The 19,609-nt window shown below is 44.6% G+C and overlaps 4 protein-coding genes across 4 annotated transcripts; 3 read left to right on the top strand and 1 right to left on the bottom strand.

The window, feature by feature from the left end:
- Positions 1-667: 667 nt before the first annotated feature.
- Positions 668-3,637, top strand: LOC119721270 (protein Wnt-9a-like). The gene is made up of 2 exons (XM_038191260.1): positions 668-1,010; positions 1,647-3,637. Exons 1-2 carry the CDS (start codon positions 729-731, stop codon positions 2,169-2,171), a joined length of 807 nt encoding a protein of 268 aa, XP_038047188.1. The 5' UTR covers positions 668-728; the 3' UTR covers positions 2,172-3,637.
- A 762-nt stretch (positions 3,638-4,399) lies between these two features.
- On the bottom strand, positions 4,400-6,814 carry LOC119721269 (beta-1,3-galactosyltransferase 1-like). The gene has a single exon (XM_038191259.1). The coding sequence runs from the start codon at positions 6,366-6,368 to the stop codon at positions 5,130-5,132; it is 1,239 nt and encodes a 412-aa protein (XP_038047187.1). The 5' UTR covers positions 6,369-6,814; the 3' UTR covers positions 4,400-5,129.
- A 3,619-nt stretch (positions 6,815-10,433) lies between these two features.
- On the top strand, positions 10,434-14,957 carry LOC119721267 (N-acetyllactosaminide beta-1,3-N-acetylglucosaminyltransferase 2-like). Its single transcript, XM_038191258.1, has 3 exons — positions 10,434-11,972; positions 13,646-13,970; positions 14,186-14,957. Exons 1-3 carry the CDS (start codon positions 10,801-10,803, stop codon positions 14,219-14,221), a joined length of 1,533 nt encoding a protein of 510 aa, XP_038047186.1. The 5' UTR covers positions 10,434-10,800; the 3' UTR covers positions 14,222-14,957.
- Positions 14,958-18,421: 3,464 nt separating this feature from the next.
- On the top strand, positions 18,422-19,609 carry LOC119721570 (beta-1,3-galactosyltransferase 1-like). Its single transcript, XM_038191649.1, has one exon. It carries the CDS (start codon positions 18,422-18,424, stop codon positions 19,607-19,609), a length of 1,188 nt encoding a protein of 395 aa, XP_038047577.1.

Genomic DNA, 19,609 nt, shown 5'->3' with positions numbered 1-19,609 from the left:
AAACAAAACTTTACTGGAGCGGAATTTGCAGAAATAAGCCATCAATCTAAATATGCCAGAGATCACGATAACAGCAGGGATGTAGTCGAGTCCGTCACAAGTCCCTGCAAGTCCGGTCACTAGTCCTCAATCAGTCCCAATTCAAATCACAAGCTATTCCATGAGATTTGAAAAAGGCATTCCAGATTGTTCACTCACTGTTTCGTGTGACTGCAGGATTTGTGAATTGACTTGGGATTGACCTGTGACTGGACTTGTGATGGACTTGTGGCGGACTTGACTACACCCCTGGATCACAGATTTAAATAGTCGAGTTCAGTGTGTACCAAATTCGATTCACAAATCCATTTACTAAATAAAAGTCAATGAACAATAACAAAGGAATGCCTTTGTTCTTTGAATTGCTCATGGTATGCCTTTTGTATGCTGGACTTTTGATTGACTTAAGCAGACCCCATCACACTACCTGATGACGCTAAATACGTTGGCAACGCTGCAGATCTGAAAAATGGCAATCGGCGATCACCGAGACAAAAGAAGAATGCGCTTCTTAAGCTGTCAGCGTCCAATGAACAAAGAGGCTAGCTAGTTTAAAGATATTGACCAAGTTATATATTTTCCATGTTCAACCTCGGATCCAATTAAAGTTAAGGTAGACAGACAATCACTGTGGTATGACCTCTTAGAGTGATTGACCTACCCTTTTCCCCAATGACTTGGATACAGGGATGAGAGAGACAGCATTCCTGTACGCTATCTCGTCGGCAGGACTGACCTATACCATCGCAAAGGCCTGCAGCCAAGGCTCTATGGAGAGATGCTCCTGCGATACCAGCTACTACTCGGACGAGGACAACCGGGAGACCTGGAAGTGGGGAGGCTGTGGCGACAACCTCAAGTACAGCCGACGCTTCGTGGAGCGCTTCTTGATGCCCAAGAAGGGCGGGCAGCCTCCCATCAGGGATGTACGGGCCAAGGTGGACAGGCACAACACTCACTTGGGAATCAGGGTGAGTCCAGTGTTGCACACCATTATTATGCCCAAGATTCTCCATGGGCTGCCGACAGACAGCGCTTCGTAGCCTAGAAATTAAACCACGGGTTGGACCTTTAATGCGAGGCGGCTATCGTTTGAACTCTTGTGCATTCAATCTTAACCCAAAGTTGAAACTGTCCTACCTCTATAGGGGCGACCATAATTGCACTAAATGTCGCCTCTAGAGGTATGCATATTTGTGTCGTCATTAGTACATTTGTTATGAGAGATACCATTACTGCAAAAATGGTCGCCCTAGGAGGTACCGGGGGTATGCATCTTTGTGTTGTCATTAGTACCCGACGACGACGACTCAAACATGCATATTCAGGACTTCCTCTAGGGGCCGACCATGGGGCTAGACCATGACGACACAAACATGCATACCTCTGGGCAACCATTATAGCAATACAGAGATACTGATGACGACACCAACATGCATACCACTATCTTTATTTGTGTCGTCATCAGTAACTCCAGGGGCAACAATTAGTGCAATAATGGTCGTCCCTTTGAGGTAGGCCTATGGTGTTTGTGTCGTCATAAGTACAATGTACCTCTGGGGCGACCATTGTTGCAAACATTAAAATTTTCCGTATCTTCATTTCAGCTTGTGGAGGGAAGCGCAAGAAAAGTCTGCAAGTGTCACGGTGTATCGGGGTCCTGTACGTCCGAGACATGTTGGCATCAGCTTGGCAGACTGCCGGATACGGCCAAACACCTCAAGGGCAGGTACGACCGGGCGGTCAAGGTGGAGCTGGCTAACTCGGCCCACGGAGACAACGAGCTGGTCCGGCAGGTAAAGAAGAAACGCAAGTCGTCCCGAGCTACCGGAGCCCCTACGACCGCATACGCGGACTCCGCTGACGAGGGGGAGCAGCAGCAAGGTCCGCGGAAGGCGGACCTCGTCTACATCGACCGCTCGCCTAACTTTTGCGAGGCCAGCCCGTACTCGCCCGGAACGCGTGACAGACAGTGTGACAAGAACAGCAATTGTGACAGCATCTGCTGCGGGCGGGGTTACAACATACGTAGCCTACTGGTCACTAGACGTTGTGATTGTAGGTTCCAGTGGTGCTGTGAAGTCATCTGCAACGAATGCACCACCAGAGAGGAAATACAGCTCTGTAAATGATAACTGGCGAATAAGCAAGCACAGTAATCATCCAGATTTACAAAGAAACCAGAATAAAACCCTCCGGGGATCTACATCATGAATGTGCATTTTGCGTTCACTGCAGACGCTGCTGGATATGGATACTAGCTAATTTCCTTTCAGTACCTCTAATCAAAGTTCTCTTACATAATGTACTTGTCTAAATATTGTGGTTATTTGAGGACATTTGGAGAGGTTGTCTTCTTTCACCATCATTCGCCCATGGCTCCAGCAGCTGATATTGTTCATCCTCCTGCAGTTCGCGCATGTTTCTGTTTCTTTTTGAAAATCTGTGATCTCTGTGCGCGATCATCGCACCAGCGAAATTTTTTCAGAGAAATCTTCAGGACTGTTCCTCAAACATCTAACTGTCTTATTGTTATTGGTAAAGCTGATGAATCTGTCGTTTTCGACACACAATTTGGCACCCGTGGCCCGATTTGTTCAATACTCTGTAAGCACTGGAGGGTTTTTTTTGCAGAGTAACATAAATAGCGCCCTCTTTCTGTTCCAGATCTGCTGCCACAAGAGGGCGGCAATCATGCTCACTCTCGATCACAGACTGATCTCTATGCAAAAATCACAGGTAATTTTTTTAACGTGGAAATCAGGGCTCTCGATCTTTCATGTTGTAAACAAGTAAATCGGTGGGTACACGCGAAACATTTCTAATGGATGAAGCCCTCTCTCGATGAGAACTTTAAAAAAAACTGCCCAGTAGCCATGCTCTCTATACAGCATACACTAACCCTAGTATATACCAGCATTTTTTTTAAACATAAAACATCTTGAAGCGAAATGAATCTGTTGCATTGTGATAAACACTTCATGGCATAAGTGACATTATAATGTTTATACATGTTCCACCATCTTTTTTTTTTACTTACATGTTTCACGTGTCATGTTATAAAAAATCACTTGGTATGTATGGTAGCACTAGCATTTGCTTATCATTGCCTTCCTGCGCACAAGGCTGATGTGTGTTATTTTATTTGTCTTACTTAAATTGGAGCCCATTTCATAAGGGTGTCATTTTTTTCATGAAACAAATATGTATATTTCCCGAATTTCCTAGCCCCATTTCTTCAATTGAACATAATGAATCTTCATCATTCTTGCCTCAATTGTTCATTACGTTAATAATATTTGGTTGATACTAAACATTCTTCATGGTTTATGTTTAAAAAAAATGCTTTATGAGACAGAATCTTTTAAATTTAAGCTTATGTATTCGCTGAAAACACTTAATGTCGTTTCTATAGAGTTTGTACATTATTTTATAAGAATATATTGTAATTAAAACTGTAAATATGTTTTAATGTAACGCTATTTTTTGTATATAAATGGAAATGTTTTGTAAGATGCAGCAACATTATACTTGTGTATTGTAGATTTGGATTAGTTATACTTATGTGTGCGTGGCAGATAAAGTAAACGTTGGCTTAGCTTTTTGTTTGTGTGCATTTTCTTGAATTTTTTGTCAAGGCATGTATTTCACAATACTTCCTCATATACAGGATCCGCATCATTTAAAGTGTACATGGGCCTTATTCAAGAGTCGGCCACACTGGATTGAGAGTGAGGTAAAATCTGGATTTTTGGAACTTGTGTAGAGAAATGTAAGCAAGTTTGTTACTAATTAATTCCAGTCTGCTTCAATGAATAATTTCAAATTTGTAATTAAACGTTCCTTAATGTTTAAAGCCAGATTTTAAAAAATGACATTAAAATAAGGCTGCATTATGCCTACATAAAAAGTCTGGCGCCATCCCATTCAACGGTGAATAATTAATGAAATACATTCAGGGAACTCGACAAAAAAGGCCAACTCGTGAATAAGGCCCACAGGCGAGTGGCTAGTTCCAGAACGCCAGCGTTGTGTCCTCTTAAGACTTGTTTAAGCCTAACCTTAAATCTGTGTGACGTTTAATTAGTACTTTCTAAATTACAAGCAGTAACTCTGGGGACCAGACGATTCAGAGTGAAAATCACTCTCATTTTAGATTGTAATACGCTGAAAAGGGAACCAATCCAGTAGAAACTCGAGTGAAAACTCGATTGTCTGAATGAATCCCGCTCCGAAACGGCTGGTCCCCGGTGGGAGTAAATTGCCTCTGGAATAGAGTGACTTTTCAGTCTTTGAAAATGAGAGAGCAAGTGTTTGATTTACGATCAACCATCCAGAGATATTCACAGCAAGCAACATATAAGGCAAGTCGGTTTAATTACACCAGCCAATATGGAGGAAAATACAAAAACAGATAGCATTACAAAAATTTTAAATACAAAACTTATATACACCTTGTAATAAAACTGGATAAATGGAAAAGTTTTACAAAAAGTCACACGAATTGAATTACAAACACGAATTTGAGGACGCCACTTTTGTTTCCAAATAATCGTCAACAAAGTGAGTGTAGTAATTGCTAATAATGTTACCTTACCAACTGTCTGAACTCAACATTTTTTTAAAATTTTAAATATCATTTTTTTTGTGGGGGGGGGGGGACAAACATGGGTTGTATTTAAATCCAAATTGTGGTAGAAAGAAAGCACTTGCGTTTTATAACCCAACCCCATTTGGATATTAGGCCTACAATTAAAGTTTGTCAAGCGAAGGGAGTACTTGAAAAGTCTGCAAGTTTTCGATTTTTTCCCCTCAAAAACCCGGTAAAAACTTTCGGAGAATAATTATGCTGGTCGGAAAATAATTATGCTTGGATGCCAAAATCCCCATTAATTGTCATTCGTAATAGATGGGTAGAGGGTAGTGTCGTTAAACATGTCAATCCACAAATAATGTTTTGAATGTGTTCCAGAACGTGCATTACTTTTAAGCAATCACTGAAGTACCCTTTGTGATTGTAGAATATCTATTCACGTATACTGCAACCTGTTGAATGTGAAGCTAAATTCATACTCGTTGGCAGTGATTGGTCAATATGTCAGAGGGCGGAGATGCATGGATCTACCTACTGATCTTTTATGGAAAGAGTTGGAGCGTTTGGCGTTGTTGGAAATATCCAGCATTATGGCCACAACCAGACTGATTACTACTATGCTGATGGGTATGCCAATCAAGACACTTTGTAGCACTGGGGACGGGGTAAAGTTTGACTGATACTTTATCTGTGACTTTGCCACAGCCGCTTTCCACAATTCCACTAATTTCTCATCCACGCCATCCAGCTGATGTCGTATGAGAACACAAATCCCCCGCACAAGAGCCCAGGTGATTGCCTTATTACTGTTCAAAATGACGTACTGTTCGTACCCTTTGCCGTGCCGGGGTTCGATTCCAATCCGTTTCATGACCAGTCCGATGAAGACATCGTCCCACGGCAGGAAGCGCACGTGTGGTGATTCGTAGTAAATGTCGGCCGCCACGTCTCCGGACATCACGAAACAGGAGCCCGGGAAGAAAGGCGCGTAGGTGGCCTCCGGATAGAGCTCCTTGGACGTCAGCCACTTGTGGTTGTGCTGATTTGGCTTCCGGACCGGCTCCGAGTTTCTCCGCAGACTTCCCTCGGCGTAGCTATGGCGTGGTTTGTCCAGCAGCCGCCTGACTAGATTGAATGTATTTAGCATGACGTCTGCGTCGGCACTGGCAACGTAGGTAGCGTTGGGGCAGTACGTTGCCACCCACTTCATCCCCATGATGTTCTTGATGGTCAGGTTCTGGTAAGCGTCTAAGAAATTCTCCTGGATGATGTCGTTGAAGCGCTCACTTTCCTCACGGATCGAGCGATTAAGCTCCGGGTCCCGGTTCAGCCCAAGCAAAAACAGAGTGCTGGTCAGTCTGCCAGATACCGTTTGCGTACCGCCCCATGTCCGGCGGATCTGCTGGCGATCGTAGACATCACCCGGCGCACTTTTGACGAGGATCAACAGGAATGGCTGGCCGCCATCCGAGTCGTTCATGTATTCACAACGTGTAGGGTTAGCTATGATGAAATTGTAAGGGTGAGGATTGATGATATCATCGCTGTAGAGTGGCTGGTGGTGGCTAGGCTGAGTATCATCACTGTCAGTGTCGGTAAGCGATTCCTCGGTCTCCGGAGATTCCAAGCTCCTAGGTGAACTAGGAATCATGTACAGACAGCAACCCACTGTGATCGTGAAGATCACCAACGCAAGCTTTCGCCTGAGCTTCTTTCTCCATATCCTTCCATTCATTGTGTTGTCGTCCAGTCCAATTCGGTCAGCATGGACAGCGCCAGCGCCATCCTATTGCATACATGTATTAACCCACTCAGTCCACACGAAGCGCACTCCCGTCAAATGGCATTTTCTTATTTATGCACGACGACATAGACAAGAGTAAGCGTCGAGTCCTATTCTACACGTGTATATGCAGTATGTACAGTATGTGCACGCAGTTCGTCATTGTACAAAGATGGGAACACAAGATAACATCGAAAAATGGTCAAAGTCTCTCATTTTCGACGACTGTATACAATCATCTGGCCCAAACAGGAACAGCGTTTATGAGTTAAAGGTATTGGCGTCCGTGATATTTCCATAATGGCTCAAAACGCAGAATGGTTGCGAAATGCATCTCCTCGTTGCATGAATTGATATCGTTCCCTGCCAGAGTGGCGCTGTCTAATGCCTTGACCTGAATGACCTCCGACCTACCGTATTGTTGACAATGCAGGCCTTGAGAATGGAATTCCATTCAATCTCTGTTCGCCAGCCACTGCGGCGGTAGTACATGTACATGTAGTGCTATAGGCATGCGCACTGTCCACAGTGAAAGTTTTGTAAAACACAAGAAGTGAAATAGACCGTGACTCCATTCCATTCAAACCACTCGTGAAAAGGGAACATTTTAGACAGGATCTTGACCAATTAAACATTCTTTTTAATTGCACAAAAGTCATCCAAAGACTTTATTCAAAGTAAGTAGTTTGCAGGAATTTGTTTGCCAGAGTGTCCATTTTATATGAAGTCGTGGAGGGCAATATTACCCTTCGCTTGTATGGCGCCCTCAAGTGTAATGGACGGAGGACAATGTACGTTACTTTTCTGCGCATACACTGCAGCAGTTTGAAGAATAGATGAAACTCCATTTTAAGGTAAATTGCAATTTATTTCAGATGACTGTTTTAAATGAGAGGAATGATCAGAGTATCAGAGCAAATCCTTTGCGAAGTTTCATGAAACCAGAGAAAATGGCGTCCATCGTGATCTAGGCACTGAACATTTTAGGCAGTATATAGTGTTTGTTCCGAAGTTAAGGTTTGTCATTAGTACTCATCTTCAAAGGAATTGAACGCTTAATAGATATTACCGTACGCGTTTCTTGTTAACAAAAATTTACCTCCAGTTCATCCAGTTTTCATGCCAGCTTCAAATGAATTAAAGCCCATCCAGGCACGTCATCGGGGGCTGGATTTTAGTTTTCTCGGGCCTAAACTACAATTTGTCATGGAGCGTGAAACGTCCGCAAAATGTTTGAAACGCAAAGACAGCGCACAATTTATACGAGGTACAATCTAGACATCCTGGGAGTGATCGGCGAGTGCAGATAGAGTGACTGTTTCATGACGCAAGTTGACACTATTAAAGTGAATGTTCAACCATCCTTTTCTTAGTGTTGACGACCATTCCAGTGGTGTTAGCCTAAGTTGTTAACAAGAGCACAGCTAGATCTCTCATCGAGTGGGAGTCAGTCAGTGGTAGGTTAATCAGCTAGAGCACGCTTTGACTCCTTATTAGACTCACCATCCTGCAGCTATGGCCCTACCAACGAAATTAATCGAGGATCGAGGATATGACTAGCTGTAATTACGTGCAGCTATACAACAGGCAGTCTCCAAATGCCCTCAACATGACATGCTGCTGATTATTGGAGATCGGAATGCTGAAGTTGTAAGTGATAACACCGATATGCTATGGGGCGATGTGGCTGTTAATGTTAATGTAAATCAGCAATGATAATGGCGAGAGGCTTGTGGAACTTCTGCACCACCAACATGCAGATGTGTGATAGGTGGCGCCATCTGCCCCCACAAAGACATCTATAAACTAATACATGGAAATCGCCCGATGGTCACACTGTCAATCAAATTGACCACATCATTGTCAACAAGAAGTGGCGAACATCCTTCCAAGATGTAAAAGTTCAACGTGGGGCAGATGTTGGCAGCGACCACTACCAATGTCTATGGCCAAGGTTAGGTTAGGTTAAAGCTATGAGAAACATTAAAGCATCAGCGACGCAAAGTCCTTGACATTATAGCAAGCTTCGCTCACCTGAGACGAAGAGAGAGTTTTATCATCCAGCTGAGAAATCGCTTTAGTGCACTTCAAAATGAAGAGGAACAAGATCGAGATAGTGTTGAAAAGTCACGAGGTAAGATCAAGAGTGTTTATAAGGAAACGGCAAAAAGGGTCATTGGCTACAGGAAGAAAAATCAAAGGAGTGGGTAATTAACGACAGGAACATGGCACAAATCGACGAAAGAGGGAAAGCCAAGGATAAACTAGTAAGTGCACGGTAACCAAGGCTGATCAGTGGCGTAGCACGGTCATTTTAATTTTAATTTAATTTTCACGATACATGCGTGAAATTCACAAAAAGGCACCAGGAACGGCGATGGCACAAAATAAGGGCACCACTTGGTTTTAAGAAGGGGACTTGTTCAGAAAAAAAAAGGAAACTTCTTAAAAAAAGGGCACTCTTTACAACTTATTTTTGGGGTAAGCGCTGGGGGAAAAAAAGACATTTGAATGGAAAAGGGCAGTCTTTACAAAATGTTGGGGGAATACCCCCCTCCCGCTGGCTACAGTGCTGATTGAACGGGATAAGGAAGAGCCTTTGAGAGCCTTTGTTGAGGAAATGGCAAGTGAGGGAGCACGCTGCAGCACCGTGAGAGCTGAGCAAGGGGGACAAGATCACAACACAACCCTGCGGTCAACTGAACAACATCACCATACCAGCCAAAGACAAACAAGAGAAAGTGATAACGACGCTCTGGAAGCAACTTGCAAGATAGGCTCAACACTTCGAAGAAGTGCTGAACAGACCGGAGCCAGACTGATGCAGACCCACCACCATCTGATGCTATTATCGGCATTGACATCAACCCACCAACTGAAGAAGAGGTTCTGGCAGATTCAGGGCCATGAAAATAATGTGGTAATATGAGCTACTTCAAGTTAAGGTTGATCTCACCACAGCTGCCACAGTTCTTAAAGACCTCTGCAAGACGATCTGGGAACATGATATCATCCCACAGGACTGGTGCAATGCCTCATTTTCAAACTGCCCAAAGAAAGGAGACATGACAAACTGCGACAACGGCGCGAGGGAGGACACTCATCTCTATTCCCAGCAAAGTGTTCTGCAAGATTCTTCTCGGGAAGAGATCAGATAGTGGCATTACGCTGCGGCAGGAGCAAACAGGGTACGTTCCGGAGGGGGAGAGGGTGCATCTGTCAGATTTTGTTCTCAGTGTGTAAGATCGTCGAGCAGTACTTGGATTGAAACTCACCTCTATACATCAACTTCATCGACTTCAAGAATGCATTCGATATTCATGTAGTACGTATATCCATTGTGAGTGCCTGTGAAAGATATTGAGGGCCAAAATAGTCACTTTACTTGGGAAATTCTACTAGCACTTCAAATGCAGTGTGTTTCAACCTTGACAACACTCTATACAGAGTCCTTCAAGTGAAGTCCGAAGTCAGCGGGGTTTGCATTATTTCGTCCATCCTATTCCGCATTGCGAACGATTGGGTCAACATCCAGAAGAAGACTGACAGACTCAATGTATATACTCCACAGACAGGCCTTTTTCAATACCTTTGGACTGTTGAAATGCTAAAAGAAAACCTCAAAATCGTCTTTTTTGTGGTTTTTCAACAGAAAAAATCTTGGGGGAAATATCCAATGCCCCCCGGACTACGGTGGGGGATATATCCTACCCATCCTCCCTGGCATTTATGCCCCTGCATATACCCAAAAGGTAATCTCAATTTCAAATACAAAGTCGATGTGCATTATTGTCTGTTTTATTCCACCACTTGCCTTCCTATATACAAATACAGCTATATTTACTGCATGCAGTTTTATAGTCGACACCCGAAGAACTTTGGCCTCACCTGCAGCTTGTATTTCAATACAATCACAGATAATAGCCTAACCTCAAAGATATATGTGGCACAGTTTACAAACCGACAATACCCTTTCACAATTCACAATACACAATTCACGTACCCTCAATTGCATGTACTGGTTGTGGTTGAAGAATATTTTCTGGGCATAGTGAGTGAGTCATCAGGCATCAGTGACGAAATTGGGTGTTCGGCGATTGCAAGGCTTCTTATACACACACTGAATACATGTATATTCGGAATGTTGTGTATTTCTCCACGATGGAAAAAACAGGCCTAATTGAATAGTTAGTATCACGATGTTGGTGTTTCATGAAGGAAATTCTACGTTCACGTTTAAGCCTGTCACGCTCTAGGATTACTGGTGTATTTTTTCCTCAATGCAACTGAGGCATCCTGTTCACTTTGCACTCGTGAAGGGCCGAAGACGCCATCTTTGTTTAGAATCTTAGTGAAGGAGACGTACAGTCCTTGATGTTGGTACATGCTGTGCACCACGATGCTCAGCGGGAGGAACACGAAGCGCCTGCTCCGATCCGTCATTGTCATATACTTCATCATTTGGTTCTTTTTGACAGTGTCGAAAAATGACAGTGACACCGCGGTTTTCGTGGCCGACAAGGCGTTCACGGTGGGCCCCGAGTTTCAGGACGAAAGGAGCGTCATTCACCACCAACCCAAGCATGACGGCAAGATGGACTACATTGCAAACCGCGATAGATTGTCGTTTGTCACTTCAAACAACATCAGTAACTTCAGCCGAGCTAACTCGACTCTGAGAAAAGATAGACCTCTGTACAGCGACAATATTATCAACCCACACCCTTTCCATTTTACCTTATTCAACCACAACGCCTGTACGAATGCTATGCATGAGTGGGCGTTGCCCCTGCAATTGTTGATACTCGTTAAGTCCAGACCGGAAGATATCTATGACCGGCAGCAAATACGGGAAACCTGGGGCGGGGCGCAGAACATCTCAAACCAACTGACTCTGACCATGTTCCTCTTGGGCCAGACCCCAAATGCAACAGTCATTGATGAGGTGTCACGCGAAAGCCTCCGCTTCGAAGATATCATTCAGGAGAACTTCATAGACGCTTACACTAACCTGACCTATAAAACCATGATGGGTCTGCGGTGGGGGGCCACATTCTGCCCGTTCGCTTCCTTCGTGGCCAGCGTAGACTCTGACATCATTCTCAATCTTCACAACCTCCTTCAGCGCCTTGCCGATAAGCCACGGCACGGCTTCGCAGAGGGGAGCCTCAAGACAAACTGGACGCCGTACCGTGACGCCAAAGGGCAACACAAGAAGTGGTACACCCCGGTGGAGTTGTACCCGGAGCCCACCTACCCGCCCTTCTTTCCCGGTGGATGCTACGTCATGTCCGCGGATGTCGCTGCCACGATCTACCGTGAGTCGGTTCACGTGCGCTTCCTTCCGTGGGACGATGTGTTCGTGGGTCTCGTTATGCAACGAGCGGGCATCACGCCTCGTGACGGTAAAGGCTACCAGGTCTACATCCCGTTGTCCCGATACCGAACGCTGATGATCAGACTTGCCCTACAGAAAGGCATCGCAGTCATTACCAAGCACAACTCCAAGGCCGTCGACCAGCAACTGATTCTGATGTACCAGAAAGCCATGCAAAAGTACGTGCCGCGCCGAAAGACATCGCACCTTAATTTGTCATCGACACCACGAACTGACACTCACGCGCAAGTGGGTGTCAGTTCGTGAAATCACCCGTAAGGCCAACAAAAAAGTCTCCGGTATGGAATGGCGCGCGCGTCGCCGTAGCCATGCGCGTCGACAAAATTCAAAGTTTTTTTTTTCAATTAAAGATGATGTTTCCAAACCGCCAAACTCACTGGTTTGACCGGAATCCTGCTGCTGCACAATTTTAACGGGTTTTAGATGGGGTTACAATCAAGTATAAGCTTTATGATGCTTCTCTTGGCTCCCATATATTTTTGCACTAAATTTAGTCGGGCACCATTTGCAGTCATCAGCCGACATTTAAAGGGGAAAAAGTAAAAAAAAAAAAAAAAAAAAAAAAAAAAAGCCGAGTTGCCGCACCACTTTTGGGGCAAGCTCCATACCAGAAACCGAAGACTTTTTGGGGGCCTAATCATCAATTTCGGTTTCACTAACTGACAACCGGTAGTGTGCGCGCACATCGACACTGACGCAAACTAGGAAGATTTTCGTTTTCCCGAACCGACACGTATACCCAAGCATGATGCGGCAATACAGAACGAAAAAAAAAACGGTTTGAAAAGTTTTTGCACGAATTTAATCAAAAACGCTTTAATTGGTGAAATTAAGGTTAGTGTCAGTTCGTGAAACCGAAAATGTACGGAGTGCGCTCTAAAAGTGCCGCACTGTGGAGGATGTCAGTTCGTGAAACCCAAAATACCCCGGTTCTGTAAAATACGCGCGCGGGCAGCGCACTCACGCGCAACTAAGTTTCAGAATAGCTATAATAATTTGTTATCGGCCTTTAATTTGGTCGCCTTATGGTGCTTGTTAATTGTTTTTATCTGACGTATCTGGCGGTTTATTTATGTTATGTTTTTGTACGTCACGGCATGACCGTATATTACCCTTATTTTTCTTGAACAATTCAGTAAACCTTATGTGCAATGGAGTACAAAGTGTACTTATAGTGGAAATCAGACAAACCTATTTTCGAAACAGAAAGGGAAAGATTTGAGATGGAGAACTCAATGTTTTGATGCAATCATTTTTTAATCTAAAAAACTGGGCGCTTATGTTTTTATTCTTGCAAGAACGAATTTCGGGGGTCAACATTTTTACTATCAAAAATCGAGCTGCTTAATGCTTCGGCTAGACCACGATGACAGTGTTATAGTCGAGTCCAGCGTAGGTCCATCACAGTTCCGATCGCAAGTCAACTATAGGAATGAACAAAATAACAAAAGAATGTCGTCGTTCTTTGAAAAGCCTGTGACTTGTGATACACCCACCACACTGCACGAAGACGCTATTAACATTGGCAATGCTCCAAATCTGGGAAATGGCATTCAGGATTAAAAAAAAATCATAAGAGACGATGCACAAGCTGTCAGTGCCCAATGAAAAAATTGGACTTAGAGATATATTGCTGAAAGATACGGAGCATGGATTGGTAAGAAAGGATAGTTGATAGAGCGCGAATTCCGGAAGTCGCTGGTTAAACTCCTTATGCAGCCATTTTCTATGTTCAACCTCGGATCAAATCGAAAGTAACTAGACAGACTCTCACTGAATAATGACTTCTTAGAGGGATTATTGACGGATACTTTTTTTCCAAATGAACTAGATACAAGGATGAAAGAGACGCGTTCAACATTCCTGATGTACGCCATCTCTTCGGCAGGATTGGCCTATACAATCCCCAAGGCCTAAAGCCAAGGAAATATGGTGAGATGATCTTGCGATACCAGCTACAACTCGGACAAGGACAGCTGGGAGACCTACAACTCGGGAGGCTGTGGCAACAACCTCAAGCACATGTACAACATGTACATGTACAGCCGACGCTTCGTGGAGCGGTTCCCGATGGCCGTGCAAGAAAGGGCGGCCAGCCTCCATACAGGGACGTAAGCGCCAAGGTGCACAGGAACAACAGTCACTTGGGATTCAGGGTGAGTCCAGAATAACTCCATAATGCCCAAGATTCTTCATGGGTTGCCCCTAGAGGTATGCCTGTTTGTGTCGTCATCAGTACACAGGGGCCGGTGACCATTATTGCAATAATACGCTAAAGTATAAGCACGGATTTTTTGCTATGGGGTAAGCAGAACCATGACATTTGGCCCAGTACGCAATAAAACTAAACTTTTCCGCATCTTCTTTTCAGGTTGTGGAGGGAATCGCAAGAAAAGTCTACAATTAGTCACGGCGTATCGAGTTCCTGTACATCCAAAACCGCGGGACAGACTACTTGGGACGGCCAAGCTCCTCAAGGACAAGCATAAGACCGGGCGGTCAAGGTGGAGCTTGCCAACACGGCCCACGGGGACAACGAGCTGGTCCGGCAGGTCAAGAAGAAACACAAGCCGTCCCGAGCCACCGAAACCCTAACAACTGAGGATTCGAACGCCGCTACCAAGGGCGACCAGCAGCAAGGTACGCGCCCAAGACCGACCTCGTCTACATCGCAGAGTTGTAATGACTCGAGTTCGACTCGAGTCTCAATTTTTTGGCGACCCAACTCGACTCGAGTCCCAAAGGGTAATTCACTCAACTCGACTCGAGTGACTCGACTCGAGTCCCTTATCAGAAGACTCGACTCGACTCGAGTCGAAGGCAATAACACTCGAGTCCCAAAACTGTTCGAAAACATTATTTGCGGTGACTTACGGCACAAAGTTAGGCCTATTATGTGCGCGTACTTTGGAACATTATAGAACCTTTCCGTGGCAAGTTTGGCATTTTGTTAAGCTGGGTTGACCTGAATGAAACCCTCCGATGTGCTACAAGAAATAAGATTTTGGGGTTTTTGCCGACGCTTAGCCAATTCCTTTCAGTAGCCCATATCAAACGTCTCATGCAACATGTCTAAATATTGTAGTTCCTGGAAGTCATTTTGAGAGGTCGTCTTCAGTCTATACCTTGAAAATCGCCCATGGCTTCAGCAGCTGACACTGTTGCTCCACCTGCAGTTCACGCATATGTTTTTTTTTGTATCATTTTGAAAACTATCTCTTCTTTGCGGATCGCCGCATCAGCAAATTTATCTGCGAAATGTTCTAGGCTGTTCATAAAATACTTGCGTATGCACACTGTTCCCAAAGCTAGTTTGTTGTTTTGGGGTGAAGCCTAGTATTTGCCGTCTTCTACAAACCACCGATTCATTTTGAGGCTTATGAGCATTGAATTTGTTCGTAGAGTATAATAATATAGCGCCCTCTTTCTGTTCCAAATCTGCTGCCACTAGAGGGCGGCAACCTTGCTCACTCTCAATCTATTGAGTTGAAAACACCGATCTCCGTGATTTGCGAACAAGCAGATTGGTAGTACGAGGACTCGTTGAAAAATTTGTTTAAGCCAGGGCCTGGTAGCTGGATGTTCCCTGTACAGGATACATGCACCCGAGTACCAACATTTTTTTAATAACATGTGGAAGCAAATAGAATCTTTTGCACTGTGAAAAACATTTCATGACATAAGTGACATTATGTTAATGCTGTACCGCCATCTTTTCCTGGCACGTTTCAACTGTCTCATAAAAAGGGAACTTTATAGGGACCGTCAGGATTGAACACTTATACGGGATACGTAGGTGGCTTGGGTAGAAAAAAAAGCTATGTCACCATTTTGTGCGGTTAATATTCCACCAAACAAAAATTAAAAACATCTTAACTTTGTGATGTGAAATACATGAACACATTGCCAATAGTGTTCCAGATGGAATAGCCACACAAAGAATATGATGTACCGAGCAAATGTTACAAGTTGTAAGCCTATACGTATCCCTACGGGCTCAATTTCTAATGGTCCACGGTCCCTTTGCTGCCTTGGTATGGGAGTGTGCACGTTTGCTTATCGCTGCCTTTCTGCCTGCGCACAAGACTGATGTGTATAATTATTTTGTGCAACAACAAAATGGAGACCATATTGTCACAAGCGTCGGTTTTTATATTGCAGAATGTGTACATGTATATCTCCCGCATTTCCTAGTCTTATTTCTTCAACTAAACATACAAGACAGTCATCATTCATGCCTCAAGTTAATGATTTGTTCATTCCGTTGTTTTGGGTTGATATTATACCATCAATATGTAAGATCTTAAATTTTAGTAGCACTTTGTAGCAGGTCATGAGTTAGAGCAAAATCCCCATGAATAGGTTTTAAAAAACTTTATATATTCTATGTCCAAATTTGTTTTGTGTGAAAATTCTATTTAATTTAACCCTATATATTCGCTGAAAACACTTGAGTTATATTTGTTTCTGTAGAGTTTGTACGTTATTTTATGAGAGTAGAGTTTGTACTTTATTTTAAGAGAGTATAATATAACTGTAAATATGTTTGAATGTTACGCTATTTTATGTATATATGGGTTGGAGTTTGACTGATACTTTTTCTGTGATTTTGCCACAGCCGCTTTCCACAAATCCACTAATTTCTCATCATATTCCTGGGCGGCGCTATAGGATATTTGATTGATATCGTCCCCTACCAGAGTGGCGCTGTCTCAAGACCTGGCCCACCATCGAGAAAGGCCTCACCGCGGACTAGCATCCCTCTCCACATACCTTAGACAGTGGAGACTAAAACTTGGTGTCGAATAAACAGCCGCTTCTGCATTCCACCTGCACAATAAAGAGGCAACCAGGAAGATCAGTGTCTCCTGTGAGGGAAGAGTCTTGAATTTCGACCCCACTCCAACATATCTCGGCGTTAAACTTGACCGAAGCCTAACATAATACTGCCTGAATAGTAAAATCAATGCTCGATGTGCCATCATATCATCAGGCGACTGGCATGTGTCGACTGGGGTGCAAACACCACTACGCTGCGAACTTCCACACTTCAAGGGTGGATCCAGGGGGGGGCAAAGGGGGACATGCCCCCCCAAAAAAAAAAACGAGACCAATTTTTTTTTTATGTGACATCGCAATAAAGGCAGGCAATGAGTACACCACCATCTTTTCCTCAAAAAAACATTAGTTAAAGTGGTCAGAAATTGCCTCAGATCGCACCACAGAGCATTTAGAATCCAACAAAATTTCGGGGACCTTAAGCGGGCCCCGAACCCCACGCCGTAATTTTTTTGATCCACTTTTTTGGGGGTCCAAATTTTTTTGGGCCCCCCCAAAAAAAATTGTGTTCTGTATCCGCCCTTGCCACACTTGCGCTGGTATACGCTGCTGCAGATTACTGCGCTCCAGTGTGGAATAGAAGCGTACATACTAAGAAGCTGGATTCAAGCCTCAACACTGCGCTCAGCATCATTTCAGTCCTGGGACAAATCCCTCCGGCGAACATCCGCAGACATTTTGCAACCCTGAGGCTTGCACTCAGAGCGCTCGAGGAAGAACACCTGCTACACACCAAGCTTACGAATGAGGGAGCCCGACGACTCAAGTCCCGCCACCCATTCTCATCGTCTGCCAAAGAGCGACTGCAGGATTTCTCCCAAGCAAACACGGCATCCTGGGTTGCAGACAAATGGGAGCAATCATGGTAAGGGTCCACCACGCGCCTTCATCAGTTCGTCGAGGACCACACCAATATCAGTGGAATAGATCTAACACGCAAGGCCTGGACAAGACTAAACCGCCTTTGAACTGGCGTGGGGCACTTCAGAGCCAACATTGCCAATTGGGACCTTGCAGACAGTGCCACCTGTAAATGTGGGGCTGCAGACCAAACTATACCCGATTGCCCCATCTACCGATCTCCGCATGGTGCAGACGGTATAAATAACTTGGACCAGGAGACCAAATTATGGTTGATCCAACTGCAAGTTGATATCTACCCGACAAATGAAAGAAGACGAAGTCGATCGGATGTGAAAAAATGTCCCAAAGTCTTGTGTAGAACGAAATCACGTGTTATCCTATGGGGGAAAAAGTGGAAAAAGAAGGGGAAAAAGAGAGAAGAAAAATAACAAAAACAATAGCTGTTTCGGTGTGTATCCCGTAACAGCTAAAAAAAAAATAACAAAAACAATAGCTGTTTCGGCGTAAACCGAAACAGCTAACAAGAGCTGTTTCGGTTTGTACACCGACGGTTTGCACACCGAAACAGCTAATAACAAAATTAAACAACAGCAGTTTTGGTGTGTACACCAAAACAGTTTAAGAGAAAAACAAATAACAAAAACTACACCGAAACAGCTAATTAAATACAAAGTCAATGTACGATACGTTTCAATTTCACAGATATGACCCCAAGGTTATAATGCACAGTTTACAATCGAATTCACAATACCCGATCGTCGCATACTCTAGTTGTGATGGAAGAATGGGTAGTGAGTGAGTCATCAGAGTTGCACTTGTGAAGAGCCATAGCCGCCATCTTTGTTAAGAATCTTAGTGGAGGAAATCTGTCTTTGATATCGGTTCGCGCTGTGCATGCACTACGATGCTCAACAGGAGGAACACGAAGCGCCTGCTCCGATCCGTCATTGTCATATACTTCATCATTTGGTTCTTTTTGACAGTGGGGAAAAATGACAGGGACACCGCGGTATTCACGGTTGGCCCCGAGTTTCAGGACGAAAGGAGCGTCATTCACCACCAACCCAAGCATGACGGTAAGATGGACTACATTGCAAATCGCGACATATTGTCCTTAGTCAACACTTCAAACAACAGCAGTAACTTCAGCCAAGCTAACTCGACTCTGAGCAAAGATAGACCTCTGTACAGCGACAATATTATCAACCCACACCCTTTCCATTTTACCTTAATCAACCACAACGCCTGCATGGACGCTATGTATAAGTGGGCGATGCCCCTGCAATTGTTGATACTCGTTAAGTCCAGGCCGGAAGATATCTATGACCGGCAGCAAATACGGGAAACCTGGGGCGGGGCACAGAACATCTCAAACCAACTGACCCTGACCATGTTCCTGTTGGGCCAGACCCCAGATGCAACAGCAACCGATGAGGTTTTACGAGAAAGTCTCCGCTTCGAAGATATCATTCAGGAGAACTTCATAGACGCTTACACCAACCTGACATATAAAACCACTATGGGTATGAGGTGGGTGGCTACATTTTGCCCGTTCGCTTCCTTCGTGGCCAGCGTAGACTCTGACATCATTCTCAATCTTCACAATCTCCTTCAGCGCCTTGCCGATAAGCCACGGCACAGGTTCGCAGAGGGAAGCCTCAAGACAAACTGGACGCCATACCGTGACGCCGAAGGGCAACACAAGAAGTGGTACACCCCGGTAGAGTTGTACCCGGAGCCCACCTACCCGCCCTTCTTTCCCGGTGGATGCTACGTCATGTCCGCAGATGTCGCTGCCACGATCTACCGTGAGTCGGTTCACGTGCGCTTCCTTCCGTGGGACGATGTGTTCGTGGGTCTCGTTATGCAACGAGCGGGCATCACGCCTCGTGACGGGGACGGCTACCAGGTCTACGTCCCGCTATCCCGCCAAACACTGATCAGACAGGCCCTACAGAAAGGCATCGCAGTCATTGCCAAGCACAACTCCAAGGCCGTCGACAAGCGACTGATCCTGATATACCAGAAAGCCGTGCAAAAGTACGTGTCGCGCCGAAAGGCGTCGCACCATAATTTATCAGAATATCCATAA

The sequence above is a fragment of the Patiria miniata genome, unplaced genomic scaffold, assembly GCF_015706575.1.
Source record: "Patiria miniata isolate m_02_andy unplaced genomic scaffold, ASM1570657v1 HiC_scaffold_13, whole genome shotgun sequence".
In the NCBI taxonomy this organism is placed as follows: domain Eukaryota; kingdom Metazoa; phylum Echinodermata; class Asteroidea; order Valvatida; family Asterinidae; genus Patiria; species Patiria miniata.
Note: the sequence above shows the minus strand (reverse complement) of the source record. Positions and strands in the feature narration are given on the sequence as shown.